The following is an 18,211-nucleotide window of genomic DNA, read 5'->3' as shown; positions in this document are numbered from 1 at the left end:
CTGTCCAAATATTGTAAATGTGGCATTTTGCATTGATGTCATGTTACACCAGGAAGATTGATTTTAAGACCAAGTAAAGAGTTAGGGGAAGATAAACCAGGTGTCCTCATTCAACCTGGAGTTAATCCTGGATGATAAAGTTGGTTTTTAGAGTTCTGATGAAAGAAGATGGTGCATTGAGACCCTCAGGTCTCTATGATGCTTACATCTTGTTCTTACAACCATCTTCTTTTAAATATCTCCTATTTAAATTCAGGAAATTATGGAAGAAAAAAAAAGATTACGTTAAAAATCAAATTGTGAAAATAGACTAAAATTTAGACCACAGTCTTATTTTCCACTTGACTCTTCTCGTAGAAGTTATATTTTTCTCTCATTTAAAAAAGCATAATGGCATGGTCTAAAGAATCTCTTACTTCGATTGACCTCAGTGGTCTTTGTAACATGACTTTGGGGAAATGCAGCTCTTTTAATGTCAGCAGAATTATGTTTTTATGACCAGCCAATTAGTCCCCCATGGAGATACAGCAATATAAATTAGTGGAGGATTACATGCCCAGGACACAGTGTGGTGTCCCTGGTAAAACTAATACGGATAAAAATATGTGAAAACAGTAAGACGAAAGTAACATGATCAATAAGCAATAGCCATGCAAATGAGAGACACTGTGTGAAACTGTGGTGCAAAAATCATGGAAAGAATAAGCTGGGTGCCTCAAACAGCATGATTTTAATTCCCTGCCACCTGCCTCAACTAGAGAGAAAAGGTGTTAGTTATGGAATAGGAAAAAAACAGATAGAAGGAAATCCATTTGCAACTTGGATGCTTTGACAATTTTGGATCATGCATGCAAAACATTCAACCATTCTTTTATTAGATGACAGCAAGTGAAGTCCATGCAGTTTCAGACAAAAGATTTCTGAACTAGTTACTTGTTTCCTTCACACAAAATAATAGTTTTAAGCAATTCAGCTGTTAGCCTGAAAAGAGAAAGTGTCATTTTAGTTTTCTTTAAATTCTGCTCCTCAGGAGAAACTAAACATGCCTTTCACAACTGTCTGAATATAGATGACCTCATCTACTGTGAGCATGACTGACTGATTTTCCAAAAAAGACACCCTTAGGTAGGAAAGAAAAGAGACAAAAATGATGCACCAAGAAAATGCCGTTCAGAAGTCTGCTATAAAGTGTTTCTACAAAGCTCCATAGGAAAAAGAAGAAAGTGACCCAAAATTTAAACATGCACAGAAGAGCTGAGGGAGAAGGAGGCTTGTACAGCCTTTAAAAAGTTTCTTAATATTGAGCTGAACTCAACAGTTCATAGAAACAAAGAGAATATACAGAACATCACATAGTACTAATGGCGGTGGCATGCAGACACCAAAATTGTCAAAATTTGCAACCTGCATAATACCTTTGGTTGAATTGCTCCAACGGTTACCTTCAGAATAATGGGATAAAGTCAACAGATTGACGCATGAACCGCCTGCCCCAGATCCAAAAACTGTTATTCTTAGTGGGTCACCACCAAAGAACCCAATATTTTCACTAGTCCATCGCAAAGCTTGAATTAGATCAAGGAGGCCATAGTTTCCTTTTGCTGCTTGGTCCCCAGTGCTCAGGAACCCTGTTAAAGCAAAGGAAAAGAGAAAGGGGTTAGCAAGGGCTCTTCTGACTGGTCCTGTTCAAGTCTTCCAAGTAAGATTGCAGAAGTATATGCCATCAAATATTGTGCAACTCCATAATTTTCCATAGTCCCTGGGAACAACTTGCAATCTTGTGCTCCTCCTGAAATAAAAAATATTTGGTACCCACTCTTTTGGCCATGATAAATATATGTTGCAAAGGTGAAGATACATCCCAGACAAAATACTCATCTAAATCTTGGCTGGTCACTCCCGAGGACTTTGTGTTGATTGTACTGAGTTTAAAATTTTAGGGAATAGATAAGATGCAGTTGTTTTGTACATGATTTGATTGACTCTGTGTTGCTTTCCTGGACTTGGCTGCAGCCCTTAGCTTTTCATGTGCCTTAGATACAATGATTACACTTCCCTGTAGACTCTGTTTGATCCTGTCCTGGCAGCTCACTGCCTTTTACTTTTTTCTCCACCCAAAAAATGCAGCTTATGTCACAGGACAAGCCAGGCTGAACAATGGGAGCAGCTCTCAACTCCCTGAGCTCCATCCCACAGTCATTAACCAGAGTTAATTGAATCTCCATTAAATGGATAAAGACAATTTAGGTTGTTTCCATGACCCCTTAACAGCAAAAAGGTAAGAGCTCAGGGGTAATCTGGAGAGCACTACAATTGCTCCCTTTTATTCCTGGAGGAAGTGTTGGAATGTGTCAGGTGCAGGAATGACTGTTCCACACTTTACTCCCAGCAGTCCTTTCACATTTAACATTGCTGTTACTCCTGTCATTACAGCCTACTGACTCTAAAAGATGCACAGCAAAAACTCTGAAGAAAATCTCTGTCGATAAAAGACATTGCTTTTGGACCCCATTTGTTGACATTTCCAATTTTCTCAGCTTAATAAACGAATGTTTAAATACTGCCAGCATTATGAAGTGGTCCATACCTCCATTTGCATATCAAACTGGTTTGATGCTCACTAAATCGTGTAACTGCTTTTCAGTACAAGCTTTGTAGAGAAATGCAATGATTACAACAATTATTTCCACATTAATTAGATATCAGTGGGTCTTCTAGTCTCGTCAAAGTTCTACTGATTCAACTCTCTTGAGTGCAGACAGCCTACTCAAAGGAAGTTTACTGTAGTTTTGCAGACAAATGGCTCTCAAAGGAGTCCTACTCTTTCATTATGACAATAAAAGCAGCTTTCAAGACATTTCTAAGAAGACAAATCTGTCTATGCATCCATACAGCAAGGATTTAACAAGAATACAGACAGGTACATGTGTGTATGTACATCCATGGATACAATGAACGTGTCATTTTTAAATTTATTTTTACTCTGATTTGGCTTCAAATGGCAAGCTTGCATTTGATGTTCTGCCCTCTGTACAGAGGCATTTGTACTAACAGCCCTGCCTTGCTGTAAACGGCGCTGAAAGCTCACTGGCCTCCCTGCCTCGGCGGCTGAGCTCTGCCCTTCTTAGGGCGAGCAGCTTCCTTTGTGTGGGTCAATCCTGATTTTTGTAACCTCGGAGAGGGAGGAGGAGAGTGGCATAAGGTGCCAGGCCAGCAATTCTCCCACTCCCAGACCTAACGCGCCAAGTCGGATAGACATACTTCATTCATTGAGTCTGCAGCAAATTGTTACTCTATGCTAGACTTCGAAATAACCTCTCTTCTACAACTCAAACCTGCCATATTTATTGCCTAAAATAAAAAGCAAAGTAGCATCACTACCACAGAAGAAAATACCCCCTCGGTATTCAGGAGAAGCCTAGAAAGGAAGACACAGTTATAATTAATTCATTCCTTCTCACTATACTTTCACAGCTCAGCACTGGGTTGAGATGATGATGATGTGATTTTACTCGGCTTCACTTTGCTCTGTGTGGCCAAAGGGTTGGTGTGCATGGCTGTGCGAAAGCATGGCCCCAGCACAGTCCTGCCTGCACAGGAGCATTCATTTCTTGTCTTCATGCTCCAGTAAAATGTTGTTCCCCATAAATAATTTTTAAGGACGCGGAGAGATGATGTCTTTGGATACGATGGCAAATCTAATGACGGCTCCCTCACCAGTGTCGCTGCCTTTTTCAGCCTGCTTGGAGGTGAGGGATGGTGCCAGGGGCTGTAACAAAATTAAAACGCAGGAATTTATGAGAACTACGGGATCCCGTGGCTGCACACGCTGGGAAAGCCTTCCCCTTTCTTTGCATAAGTGTACGGCAGTGGAAATTCAGTGACAAATCAGTTCATCACATTAAGCACATAAGTGACTGCACTGATTCAAGGGATTAGAGGGACTGGCAGTCCCCGAAGCACAGGCGGCAATGAGATGAGAGCAGTTACAGCCGTTACCAAAACTGTGACATAAACATGTCCCTCTCTGCTTTTTCAGCTTTCCCTGCCTTTCAGATTCCCGGAGCCCGGGTCAGCATCTGTTCTCAGCAGAGCTGCAGCATTGCTTCAGAGAGATCCAGTAGATTTCTCAAAATTGTTCCAAGGCATTTGTTAGGAAATCAGATGGTGGGGCTGTAGCTGAGCTGCACCAATCACTCTGAAGGAACACAAATGTGGACAGTCAAACTTTCTGAAAAAGTTGTTTTCTTTACTCTATAATATGCAGCAAAGTAGAAACCACAAGTCTTTGCCTGGAAAACCAACAGATTAAAATTATAGACAAAGCCTTAGGGCAAACCCCTGGTGTCAAATCAGTTCATATCAACTCCCATAGCTGGATGGGGAAATGGGAAATCTTCGGGAGAACTAAAATATCCTACTTTCAAAGAATCTCCATGAATCTCCTGTTGCAAAAATAGATGTCAGGAACCTTGCATTCAGTTCAGGGAATGTGCCAGGAGGGGGAGCTTTCAGTTTATTAAAAAAAAAAAAAAAAAAAAAAAAAAAAAAAAAAAAAAAAAAAAGGCAGTGTTAGTAATATTCTCCTCATTCATCTATATTAAACAAATTATGACTTGTGTCCAGAGCAACAGCTCTGATGCAAAAGAAATATCTCACGCCTCCTCAGCAAGATCCACACTGGCTGATTTCCATATCTGCACAAGATGGATGATGATTGATGTTGACTTTCATGACATGAAACATTTCTATCTCATTTTTCAGAACCATAAGAAGCCTGTTAATATCACCACCTGTTCATGCCTTTTTTCCTCGTACACAGTGGTATCAGCACAGCTTAGGAGCATTCAGAATGTCATGAAATCAGAGATGGGACTGATAAAACAGATGAGGTTTTTCCTTCCAGTTCGTGGCTTTATTTTTTTTTTTTTCTTTTCCTGGTGAGGAGTGCCTCAATACAGATAAATGCATGGAACTAAACACCTGGAGGGAAGTGCTTTAACACCAGCATCATCCCCAGCCTGTTGGTCTGTGGGTGCCGGTACTTATTCCTGTTTATCACAGAGATAAAATGGAGATTGGAACAATAGGTTTTGTCTTTATCCCAAGAGGAGCTTTCAGTGTGTAATGGATACGGCTCCCATTCATTTTGGGGCGCTCCTATGACACAGCCATTACACCATCCAGTTATTAAGCTGGCAATTTTGAGTCACTGAGGGAAACCTGCTCCTGCTGAAAAGGTCTGGTGTGTCTGAAAGCTTCTCTGTTTTCAAACTAGCCTAGCATCAGCTAGTCTGTTAAAATATATTATCTCTTTCTGCACGTGCTGTCTTATTATTATCCTTGGATTGCCATCTCACCAAGAACGCTGCTATCATATTCTGCCACCTTTTGCTCTTGCAAAAAGAGCGAAGTAAATTATTCCTTATTTCAGTTATTCCAGGAAGACATTTGCAAAAAAACTTAGTTTTGCATTATTCTCTAAAAAGGTCAGATTGAGCTAATTTTGTTCCATAATTAAGTTCTTCTGCTGGAAATATTCCAATCATCAGCTGAACAATTGCTATTTTATATTCTGAATGGAGGGGTTATCTCTTCTTTTATCTCCTCCAGAGGAGCAGACTCTAATAAAATTATGGAAGTGAGGATGTGGTCTTTTGTGAGTTTAAGAAAGAGATTTATTAAGCTCATTTGGACCATTTCTCTGTTACATGTCTGTTAGACAAATATGCAGAGAGTGCCACAACCAGACCCTCTATTTTGTACTAAGATAAATTTTAATGCTTTATAGGCTTATCTGCCTGGGTAATGGTTTCTGCTTGCCATTCAGATAAATCTTTTTCTAATATGATTCCAGCGTTTTTGAAGAGTAAATAAAATAATGGACTTGGGAAACTTAAAATATTTAGTTGAAAAACCTTAGGTAGTTGGAATTATTTTTAGCTCTGGCCTAATTTGGAGATTCAAATTAATGCAGGGAGGGAGACCAAGACAGAATTTTTCGTGATGTGAGGGACTGCTACAACTCAGTGATGCAGTGAGAGACCAGCTGCAGGCCGGTGGGTATGAAAGTGTCATTTTACATCACAAGAGACCCAAACCATCCCTCTAACGAGTTCTGTCCATGTGAATGTTTGATGATCCAGTGACCTTCGTGGCTGGATGGAAGTGAGGGGTAGAATGTCGTGCTGGACACACACAAAAAAATATCTGCCTATGAGAAAATATGCAACAACAAATGCGACTCTAAAAATAAACCACAAGAGCATATAAAAACTGGTCTGACATGCTTAAAGGGCTTTTTCCAAGAGTTAAGTCTCTGAAAGCAGTAACACTTAAGACTTTAATATTACCCACCTGTTTAGGCATGTGTTATAATAACTTAGCTAGGTTTCCAGTTACAATTCCCTGTGCAGTCAAATGCCAGCTTTAATTTTGTTAAAAGCAAATGTTAGATTGCACAAGTATAAATGCACCAATGCATAGTGGAAGAATACAGAGTAGTTTTTGAGGGAGGAATTTGTATTCCCTCTGGATTCATTGCTTAGGACTTTAGTTCAACACCTTCTATTAATATTGAATGGTAATTGCCGTGTACAGAAAATTTCCACTGCCCTTTAAACTATACCTACTCAGATAGGAATGTGAGCAAGACAAGGAAATTTTCAGGGAGATGGTTAAACTCATCTTAGCCATCTCTCTAGAATTCACATCAGCTAACTAATCTGAATGATTTACGTGGGCAGCAGCACCGCGGACATTAATGAACGTGTGATATTCATGAAGCAGAGGATACTGCTCCTCGCTTTGCTGACCAGCACTTCCTGATTTTAACAGCATCCTTTAGTCATGGGTAGGGGATAAGGTGACTAAAAGGACTAGGAACTCCCACAAGAAAAATGTAGGAGAATATGAACTGTTCAGTGCATGAAAAATATTCCCCTACAGACATCTGCAGTGTACCTCTGCTTGAGAATCAGACCAGCAAGTATTCTGAAAACGCTGCTCAAGCAGGTGCTTTGTACGAAATTCATTTCATATACAGAAAAGTGATTGCAACATTAGCAAAGTTCTCGTCTGTTTCTGTAGCTTTCCGCCACATCCATATTAGTAATGAGATTAATGATTTCAGGAGTGCAAGATTTTAGCTTACCTCCATGAAATGTGTGTAGTGCCATGCTGCATCATGATGCACTCTTTCCTGGCTGCTTCAGACCAGAGAATCACACAATCATGGGATCATTTAGGTTGGAGAAGATCTTTAAGACCATTAACCCAGCACTGCCAAACCGTCCACTAAACCATGTCCCCAAGTGCCACATCTACACATCTTTTAAATCCCTCCAGGGGTGGTGACTTCCTTGGTCAGTGCTGCTGCCCCAGCAGTCGGCCTTTGGAAATTCCCAATCCTGTCACCAAGTACAGAATTTAGAGGGTTGAATCAGTAAATACACAAGCTTGTCAATGGATCATTTGGCATTTTGTAAGTATGCATGGAAGAAAGTGTGTGATGATCTGTGAACTCTGATGTGCTATCCAGCATTGGACTACTGTTGCAATTTTTAACACTCCTCCCAGGCAGGGTACTAAATCCTTTGAATTAACAGTAGTGAAGTGGCTGGAGCCTACAAAAGGGATGGACATCCGAAGAAATTGTTCCCTGTGAGGGTGGTGAGCCCTGCACAGGTTGCCCAGAGAAACTGTGGCTGCCTCATCCCTGGAATTGTCCAAGGCCAGGTTGGAAGAGACTTGGAGCAACCTGGGAGAGTGGAAGATGTCCCTGCCCATGGCAGGGAGTTGGACTAGATAACCTTTAAGGTCTAACACAATCCATTCTGTGATTCTACAATTCTAAGCATCCTGTAGATGTTGAAACAGATCATAAATCCATCATTCTTTGAAGGCTGTGAGAAGAGGGTGACTGCTTTTAAAAGTTTCAGTAAAGAGATGATAAAATTCTGAGAGTGCTTTGAAAATCTGTATCTGCCTCTCCCTCACAGTGCCAGTGCTTACATCCCACCCTGCCCTTTCTGTCATGCTGGGACAGCTGTGGGGAGGCTTTCAAACTCTGGGTATTTTCTGTGTGAGTGGTATTGATATTTCAGCTTTGTCCCTGTGACAGTCCCACGGCTGTGGTGTGGGGCAGGGGAACAGGGACCAGGAGAGCTCTCTGCCCGCCAGCCCCTGCTCCAAGTGCAGCACAGCCACATGAGAGATCAGCTCTGGAGTAACTTACTATAGATGATCTTTACTGGAGTCAAAGGAAAGCCTGATAACAATCTCAGAGACACTTTGAGAGCTCTATAAGCAATGGGGCCAGTCCACTAGATGAGATCTTTAATACTGATTCCCGGATACGCTGTAAAAGCAAAAAAAGAAAAGGAGGAGGCGAGCCCAGTGTCAGAAATACAGCTGCAGATACTAATTCTACAAGATTTTCAGTGATATGTGCTGACACGTATTGGAAAGGAGAAGCGAGCCTTAAGAACTGATGAATGACATTATGGCATGGGTGGACGCGAGGCAGCTGGAGTACCTTCGATTTGAATGTGTCCTCTTCTTTGAAAAAGATAAGAAAAAAGGGGTTTGCTACAGAAAATAGCAGAGATCTATGAATATTCTCATTTTGGAAGAAATTCTACTGCTATCAGAGAACAGCTGCTTAAATGCCTTCCACAAGGTAAAAATCATAGTTGTTAGTACATGGCTGGGTCATGCTCTAGGGCAGCTCAAGCTTTAGTTTAAAGCATTTGTAAGTTGCATTTAAAGTCTTCACAGGAAATGAACATTACATGACTAAGTAATCCACTAGCAGTGCTCTTATGAAACACCATCTGAGAACCTCTACAAAAATATAAATAAAATCATCCCTAAAAGAGAACATGGACAAATCAAAATCTTAGTGGATAATGTGTGGAATAACAAAAATCAAACACGGACTGATCCTTTCAAAATATTTAGCCAAAGCCCAAAAGACAAGGAAAGGCTGCAAGAGAGAACAAAAAAGTCCACAGCCAGATCCAACACTTGACTGTCCTACTTGGCAGGAGAAAGCAATGCCCCGAGGGAGAGATTCTTATCTTCACCAGGATTGAGTGCACAGCTGTTCCGGCCCTACTTGCTTCAAGTAGTTCAATGAGCAAAATTAAGCAGCCCACAGTACATTGCACCAAATATCTGCCCTTGGCTGTGGTCTCTCAGCACCCCCATTTTCAGCAGCAAGCTCAGGAACCCGGCATTAAGACACGCTGGCCTTTCATGTAAAATTCCGTAACTTTTAACTTTAGATGATGCAACTCAAGGCAGCAGCTACAAACCCAGAAGAGATTTTATAGAGGAGAGTTAGCAAATATCAATGTTCTTAATGTGCAAGGCTTTAAAGATGAAAACTGACCCCATAAAACTCTGCTTTCCATTGTCATTCAAGATCTGGACAAAATGAGTTCATTTTTGAAGATAGCCCAGATGGGACTTGAAGATCCTTCTACCCATTTTACCCAAGAAATTTTTCCTGTATAATAAGCTGGGTAATATGTGCAGCTATTTAGAGCTACATGCAGTTCACATCTTTTAGGTAATATATTTTAATTGATTATTACATGCCAGAGAACATTTTTTCTGACTTTAGCCTGGAAATCATCTTTACTTTATAATGGTCACTCTGGCTCCATATTAATGCTTTTTTCCCCCCCAATAATACTATGCAGTTTGTCAGAATTTTGACTATGTGGTAAATGAGAGAAAGGATGGGTTTCATTTCACTGGAGGGGAAAATACATACTTTAAAAAGAAATACAAAATTAAAATTAAGAGTTCCATTGAGAGGGACAGGGCCATAATTTTTGATTCTTCCTCCCAGTATTGAGGTTTGCAATGAGGGTCCAATCAATGCTAATATATATTCTATGAGCAGATGAAAAGGAAGTTAGAAGTCTTCATGTAAAACTGTGTATGCAAATCACTAGTTGGAAGCCTAGCAGCTATTTGGAAGTGCAATCTTTCAATCAGAATGCAGAAATTATGGTGCTAATTTACTGTGAACTCAAATCTCCTTACTTGAAAATAAATAGAAAAGATTAACCATTGGATCAATTTATGAAGAACTCCATTCAGTACGTCATTGCTTGCATTCTTAAATCACAACTGGAGGCCTTGGAATGTGTGACTGTGGAGATAAGATGCAATTCTGGAAAGTTTTGTGAACAGTAGAATAAAGGTAGAGGTCACAGAAATCCTTCCTTGCTTTGAATGTGTGAGTTAAACAACACACCAGTCTCAAATAATCAAGATCTGACTTGTGTGGCCTGCTCAGTGAAGACAGTACTGGGAATTTTAATAAGTTTTGAGAAAGCCTGAGAAATAAAACCTTTCTATCTTCCTTCTTTCTCTCTTTCTCCGCCTTTCCTCTTCCCTTCTCTTTTTGCAAAGCTAAAGGGAGTATTAATTTAATCAGCATCAACATCATTCTTGGAGTTCTGTTACTCTTGTGGATTTCTATCTGTGTCCACATGCTCCTTGAGGAAACCTTGGGGTTTATTCCTGAACGAATCCTGGGGAACACATGGCAGTGTTTTTAGCCCAGTGGTAACCACCTGCCACGCTCTCTCCATCTGCTCTGGGGGTGACAAGCTCCCTGTCCTGCCTGTGCCATCACCCCCACACCTGCTCCATCACCGTGTCCAGTGGTACCTCAGCGAGCATGAGGCTGGGAACATTCTTTCTCCGAAAAAAGGACTTTGGCCAGCAGTGAGAAAGGTGAGAAATACAGCAGGTTTTCCACTTTGTACCTGTTGACCTCTCAAAGTCTGTGGCCTTTTCGTCAATGGCAAAAGATCACTCAGAGGAGCAAACCAATTAAAAGCAAACACAAACATGTTTTTTTGACCATCTGAGCCACGAGCGATAACTTGGGGAGGTATGTTACAAAAATGTGTTGTAAACAACTATTTTGATCCACAGGCTTGTGCTGGTGGGATTCTTATGCTGTTTTCATTGCTATTAACTGAACACCAGAAACATTTGTAAGAGCATATATGCCCAGACAGAGGCATCAAATCTAATTTTCTGGTAAATATACATCAGTTCTGGTAAAATGTGAAGTATCTAAGAATTAACTGCATCACCATATGCCTGTTTCTCTTCCTACACAGCATCCTGCCTCTCCTAGTATAATTTTTTTCCTTTCTGCTGTGTCTGAATTTCCTACTCCAGGCAGCAAGGTGCTTTATTTCTTCACTGTGATTTTCCTCTGCTGCAACACACGTTTTGTCTCTTAAAGGCAGGGAGCTGAAGAAAAGTCAAGGATGGGATGAGGGTAGCTGTTTCAGAGATGGTAAGTGCCATTTACCCAAAAAATGATTGCTATTAAACTATTCCTCCCCAGCAGAATCCTGAGGGATTTGGCTACTGCTGATGGTACAGCTGTTAAACAAAACAGTAGGACATAAAAGATATGCATTAATTTATAAATCATACACACAAGACCTGCCTATGTCTTCAGAGTGGTCTTATAGAATGCCTCATGATATGCATATCCCCCTAACTTCTCTAGCAACAGTTTAAATAAATACAAGATCTCAAAGAATTATCCTTAGTCCATGGAAAATGGAGGAAAAAAGCCTCAAATCCACACAAAGTTAATTGAGGCTAGAATTACTGAAGCTCCATCTATTGCAGTTTCACATTGGTGCACTTCAATTAAGGCATAATAGGAGTGAAAAGTAATTTATACTTATAGATTAGATGTCGTCTGTGAAAAATCGCCAATTAACTCACTGTGGGTTTCTGGAGTACCAGAAGAACAAGCCTTGTAGCACCCTGAGTTTCGCTTTCCAGTTGGCACCTTGGTACCACAAAAGCAAAGCTGGAATACCTTTATTTAGAGGTATTAGTAAAGAAAAGTGCTTCAACACATGGGCGCACACAGAGTCGTTCCATCCGCGTGTCGATATCCAGGCTTCACCAAATAAAGCTCCGTTCCCCAAAAGAAAAGAGTACTGGCACAAAAGCACCTATGCTGTTTGCAATACCACCCTGAAACCTTTCTTTGCTCACATTTTTACTGTGTTTAACTGCAATTAGAGAACTCTTGGAAAGGCTGCCTGTTGCAACCTCAGCTAATGCAGAGCTCCAGTTTTCTGTTGGGTGTTGCATCCTGCCCGACAGGGTAGTGAGCATCCTGTGCATGACCCCCACTGCATCTGAAAATGACGGAGCAGGGTCATTGCTCTGCTAGATCTGACCCTAGTCAGGTCAAGAAAACTTGCCGGTTCAAACCAAGGGTGTCATTCCAGGCCTTTCATCTTTTGAGATATGTAAAAGCATCACATTAGCAGCTACATTCTCATAGGCCCAGCATCAAGCATACAGCATCAACGAAGGGTCTCAAGTAAAGAATATTTAATGGACAGCATGACATAATGGCTGTTTCATAGAATTAAGTGTGTGAGATGACTGGAAGCTGAAGTAAGAGCCCGGAAATCTCTGAGAAGAAAAATGTGTGTACATGGGCCATCCAGCTCCCAGTAACTGAGAGTGCCCTACATTTAAAGATTTCTTGCAACAAATAGAGCGGCAGAAAAGCAGAGTCCAGCTGAGGTGAATACGCTGTTAAAGGTGCTAACTTTGCATTTACTGCCCCTATATTTGGTCCACAGCAGGAAAGCCTGGTGTTCAATATTGCCCACTTGGAGAGTATCACAACAGCCTCATTCAGCAGGGCTGGTCCCACCTGTTGGCCATCAGAACACAAAAATCTGGTACGTGGCAAAGAGGGGAAAACTGAACCAAGAAAACCAAAATTATTTCATGGTTCTGTCATTTATTTTAAAACATAACCCTTTTTTTTTTTCTTTTTTGAAAGCTATCCTGTAATTATAATGTAATTCTTTAATACAATACAATTACACTGTCTTTGAGTCTGAGGGTTATATTCTTCTGTTACTTTTGCATTAAATTAGATGTCTTTAAGCTTACAACACCCCCTTACAGCCAAACTGAAAGCAGGAACACCAGTCAGAGGTCACAGGGAGCAGATTGTCTGCCCTGAGCAATAACTGAATTTATACAAAATGGTCACATCTAACAAAAGAGTGCTCAGAAGAGCACAAGAATGTCAAGCATCTCCATAAAGCAGCTAAGAAATATCATGAAAAGGAGTGGCTGGCTGAGAGGCATCACTTTGCTATTCTGCTGTTGCAATTCTTACAGCTTACTCCAAAGGGAGCTGATGTGCACAGGATTCACACAGTAAGTAAAACGGTGCTAATTTGTTTTTAATACTTAAGCAAATACTACAGGTTCTAAAGGCACTTTCTTAGCCTCAGATGAGTTGGAAAATCTAATCTGTGCTAATTTTCCCAAAAACAGATGGTACATGAATTAAACTGTGTAGACCCTTTTAAGCTTCAATTCTCACTAGGTCCCTTTTGGGATAACTAATGTTCATTTCTTAGGGCTCTATTCTCCTCCACTTATTTCTCTTAAGTAACCGAAAACAGCCTCCTTAATTGCTCAGGAAGAGACACTCAAGGGGAGAAAAGTCACAGAATTTGGGCCTTTAAGGAATTTTGTTATGTATGCAAAGCCTGTCTCTAAATCCAGTATTTTTTTTGCATGGGCAGCACAATGCTATCTGTGTTATTTACAATGGGAAAATATTCCACTCCCATCCAAGAAATGTCATAAGATGTGGAAACAGGACTGTGACAGGAAACCTCATCCAGGCACATGAATTGAAGGTAGGAGGTATGAACCCATAGGACTAAATACCATCTCATCTGAAAATAAAGATTGCAGACAGGAAGTGTTAACAGGTGATTTTACACGTGTCTTATTGTAGAAGACTTAAAACCTCACCACAGCCCTGGGCTTGACTATGTTAGAGAGGTAACAAAGAGTGTTCTTAGGGTTTGTGTAAAGGAAGTGAATCAACACGTGGAAAGGAAAAGTTGGGAAGGGGAAACAACATTAAAAGAGGGCTTATTAAACCGATTCAATTCACGGCTTTTCAGTAGACTAACAGGAGCAGATTTCTGCTGATGCTGTTGCAGCATCAAAATCTTAAAAAAAAAAAAAATTAAAAAAAATTCAGTAGCCAGATAGAGGACACTGTGTTCTCCTGGAGCTGCTCCCTACACAACACCTGCCACCTCTCCCTGCTCTCAGTCAGACATTTCCATATGGCACGTACAAACCCAAGTCCCAAGATCTCCTTTGATTTCAGTCGTGATCTGCTCCTTAAGGGGAGAAGGTTGAGGGAACAAAATATAAATGGTCTATTACTGTTCTGTTCTTTTTTCTGTGACATTTAAACACTGCCCTGAATTACTCTGGAAATCAGGATGGTTTACAGAGCGTTGTGTTTTTATGCTCACCTTGAATAATAAGTTAATAGCAATACTCAATTAATAGGAACAAGGAGACAGCACAAAGAGAGGAGTGGCAGGCCAAGGTTATAGAGGAAAGATGTAGTGGGAGAGGGAGTTGAACAAGGCCAGAAATAGGATCTGGTAGACCACAGCCATGAAAAACAACTGCTGTGCCAGTGCATTTTGAAGATTTTCTCCCAGCCTCATGCCCACCTTTACAATTCCAATGTGGATGCTCTTTGAACACACTGCATGCATGTAAGTAAGCTGGGTGCTAACTGATGAAACAAATTGAGTTTTAATGGACTTTGCTCAACAACACACCCCAAATGACACATCAGTAATTACCATCAATCTAAAGCAACATCCTGATGAAGTTACTGAATGTAAAGAGCATCTGCTGATTGCAAGGGATTGCATTCTTGGTCTGCTTGAGATTTGTCAGAAAATGTATTTATACTCAACAGTAATTCTGCTGACTCTGAGGATTGCTGCAGTTAACAAAGACATCTCTGATGCTGCAGTATTGAATCACGGCCCATTTCTGGCAGAGTACTTCTAGCAAAATACCAGCTGTTTTCAGTGGAGGATCAGTGGGATACAATGGGTTGATGTGCTGGCTTGATTAATCTTTATATGATTTCCCAGCTTCTAACATAACTTTAGCATGTTAACATGTGCATAACTTTGTAGTCACTGGTGTAGAACATCGCTTGACAGTTAAAGTCCTTCTGTTCTTGTGCTTTACTCAGGACAGAGTTACTGGAGAACGAAGGTTCTTTTCTTTTTCTCTTTTCATTTGTTTACTTCTGGAAACAGCAATGATGGCTTGCCTGCGGACTGTAGAAAGGGAGTGGCTCAAAGACTTGCCGTTTCATTTAGCGTTGTTTTGTGTACCATTGCTGTTTTCCTCCATCAGAACAAAAGGTACTACACATGGTTTTTGCTTTTCAGTGATCCATCAGTCAAATGCAAAGAATCATTTTGCTAATTCTAAGGGAAAAATCACACGTGATTTAAAAAACCCCATAGAACAAGTCCCTAAATATTTAGAATTAGTTTCAGTAGTTTTAGGTTAATGTATTTCTTTCCAGGATGGAAATTAGAACTTCAGCTGTATCCTTCTTTCTTCTCAAAATCACCATTATTTTCTCTAAGTTTGAAAGACTAACAGCATTATGGAAGACACTTAAAAGCATTTCAGTGGCTGGAATACCGTGCTCCCCTCTGCTGTCAGTAAGTCAATGCCTAGCTATGACAATCTTTGTGAAGGTGGATCTAATCTAACCTTGAACGGATTTTTTTTTTTCCCAGTCCTCTCCATATTTTTTCAATTTTATATTTGCTGCTTCATTCTAAACCCTTTCTAAATACTGCTGTGCCCTGTCCCAGCTATTGTTTCCCAGTGTGTATTCATCACAGTCAACAATGTGTTCTATCTCACACTAAAAGTGGCTAAACACAAACACTGCTGTGCAAGCTATGAAAAATATTTACCTTAATACTGTAAATCACTGCCTGATAGCTGCTGGGAACAGGCCACGTAGGAGAGTTTATGTTTTCTTCTACCTTTGTGCCTCTTCCCGGAGCTATGCCAAAATAGATATAGAAAATGGGGGAAAGGCTCTATGCACTAAAAAACCTGTTGACTGAAACAATGCTGTGGCTGGGCAGGCAAAACCTTGCTGTTGCTTGGGACCTCCAGGCTTCTTACATTTAAATATGTATAATTTGAATCCTTTCTCTTGTTCAAGGCATAGGAGGAGTTGTGGAACTAGGAAGGTGTTCTCTGCTTCCAAAATGTAGTGGTGAGTTTAATTTTTTTTTTTTTTTTGTAATATACATATATATATATACTTATATATCGGGATCAAAGTTTCATTGTTGAGAAATAGAGCAGAGAGCGTTCTGCACACCACAGGATCCACACAGACACTCTCCCCACACAGGGCAGGTACTGACCAGTGTAAAACCAGAGAGAATAAGGAGGCGCAGTTATTGCATAGAAGATGAGCGGTCAGACAATGAAGTAACCAAGCTGGAGTGTAAGAATGAACACATCCGAGACCTGTATGGAAAAGCCATGCAAAATGGAAATCCTTACCCATGTGCTCATGGGGATTTTGCAATGCTTTCCAGAACAAATGATTCATGAGCAAAGCCCATGAACTTAATGAAGATATTTCCATTAATTTCACAGACTCAGCGTTCCTCATTTAAAACAGGGACTGCGCATTGGGACATTTCCTGCTCTTTGTTGCTGTTGTAACAAAATCTCACATACACGTTCTGAAATCAAAACCTGAAGCTATTTCAAAGTGATTAATTGATTGGAGAAGATGGCTGTTATAAAATAATGTAAAATTTGTTTCACAGCTCAATTATTGCATCTATTTACCGTTTCCAATAACACAAAGGGCAGAAATGGAAGTAGCAGTTATTTCATCACTATATTGGTTCCTTTCATCTGTTTTCAAATTAGTAATCAGATCCCTTTTGTCTATACTCTCCCTATGGAGGGGTGAGCTGAATGAACTTTTCACCCCTGGAATCTTTTGTATTCAAAGCATTTGGTTTCCCACAAGCCAAAGAAAAAATAATTACGCAATCTTTGTTCCCAACTGCAGGTACCTAGCAGGTTTTAAATATAATAAATGCATTCTGGCAAACTTAATGTACCATAAAATCAAGCAGACTGTATCACTCCTTGATACATATACCTGGTAAGCCACCACTGAAAATAACAGTAATTTATGCAAACGGATTATTCATCCATGGCAAACCCACCCTCTCTGTCAGGAAAGGTATTTTAAGACACAAAAACACAATCCCCTCCTCCTAAACGTTTTCCCTGAGCCTATTATTTACCCAGGATGCAGTGCCTGGTTTAAGTCCTGCTTTTAGTCAATTTTATAGCACAACTGAAACACTGGAAGTCAAGTGACTCAGCGCAAGGTCACACAATGAATCTGCACCTCCGTGCAAGCCAGGGCTCGGATGCAGCCAGCACCTGCTCCCTCGTCCTAGATCATCCTCCTGCCTCTCCTCCGGAAAGAATTAGTCTCACAAAGAGATTGGTCCTGCAAGTTCTGTCGTTAAGGGCAGGTGAGGCTCTCCGGGCTGGGGTGCAGAGCAAACTGCACTGGTGAAGTTTTAATCCTTGCCGGGCTCCTCTGTGTTGTCACAGTCGTACTTATCTTTCATGAGACAAAACAGTGCAGATGCCAAGGTCATAAAAAGTTTTATATGGCTGTGCCTGCCGTCTCTTCAAGGTGGGTTGGCAGGGAGAAGGGCTACAGACAGAAAAATGGAGTAATAAAAGTTTAAGTAGTGGGCAATAATATCCATCTGCAGTGCTGCAATGCCGATTAAGAGATTGAAAAACTCCCCGTGGCTCTAATTGGATTTTCCTGTGTTGTGCACAGCCCTTGGGGGCTGAACGCTGATAAAGCTCCTTGTGCTGCCTGTTCATCCCACAAGTGTGACTCCATGTAATGGACTTATCCATAAAACACAGATTCTTGTGGTGCTGTGGAGCTGAGCTGTTGCAGTGACCTTTAGACACCAGTGTAGATTAGAAAATCACGACCTCATCACTTAGCGTGACACAATAGAACACTAGTGGCCACCTCATACTGTCATATTAGCTCCATGTTAGGAACAACAAAAGAGCCAGAATGCAGAGGTCTATGTGTGGTCAAAAAACTTCAATAAAACCCTCTGAGATCTTATAGATTGCTAGCCATAAATGTAGGTGCATTTGAGGAAAAATGTAAGCAAATTTGAGGAGCAAATTTAAAAAACACCTGATAAAAACTAAGTTTTGAAAAATAATAGTCTGG

At 40.6% G+C, this 18,211-nt stretch overlaps 1 protein-coding gene across 5 annotated transcripts in view; it reads right to left on the bottom strand.

Annotated features, from left to right (window-relative positions):
* NLGN1 (neuroligin 1) overlaps window positions 1-18,211 on the bottom strand; it is a 323,041-nt gene that overhangs the window by 9,548 nt on the left and 295,282 nt on the right. For 3 of the 5 annotated variants that reach the window (XM_066193755.1, XM_066193754.1, XM_066193757.1), the window contains one exon: window positions 1,416-1,628. In XM_066193755.1, coding sequence (XP_066049852.1) covers window positions 1,416-1,628 — 213 coding nt within the window. The remainder of the gene's footprint in view (window positions 1-1,415; window positions 1,629-18,211) is intronic. The other 2 variants (XM_066193759.1, XM_066193756.1) reach the window with 1 other exon arrangement.

The sequence above is a fragment of the Chamaea fasciata genome, unplaced genomic scaffold (assembly GCF_029207755.1).
Source record: "Chamaea fasciata isolate MVZ Bird 193981 ecotype frontalis unplaced genomic scaffold, bChaFas1.0.hap1 SCAF_11, whole genome shotgun sequence".
In the NCBI taxonomy this organism is placed as follows: domain Eukaryota; kingdom Metazoa; phylum Chordata; class Aves; order Passeriformes; family Sylviidae; genus Chamaea; species Chamaea fasciata.
The sequence above is the reverse complement of the archived record's forward strand: the minus strand, read 5'-3'. Positions and strand labels throughout refer to the sequence as shown.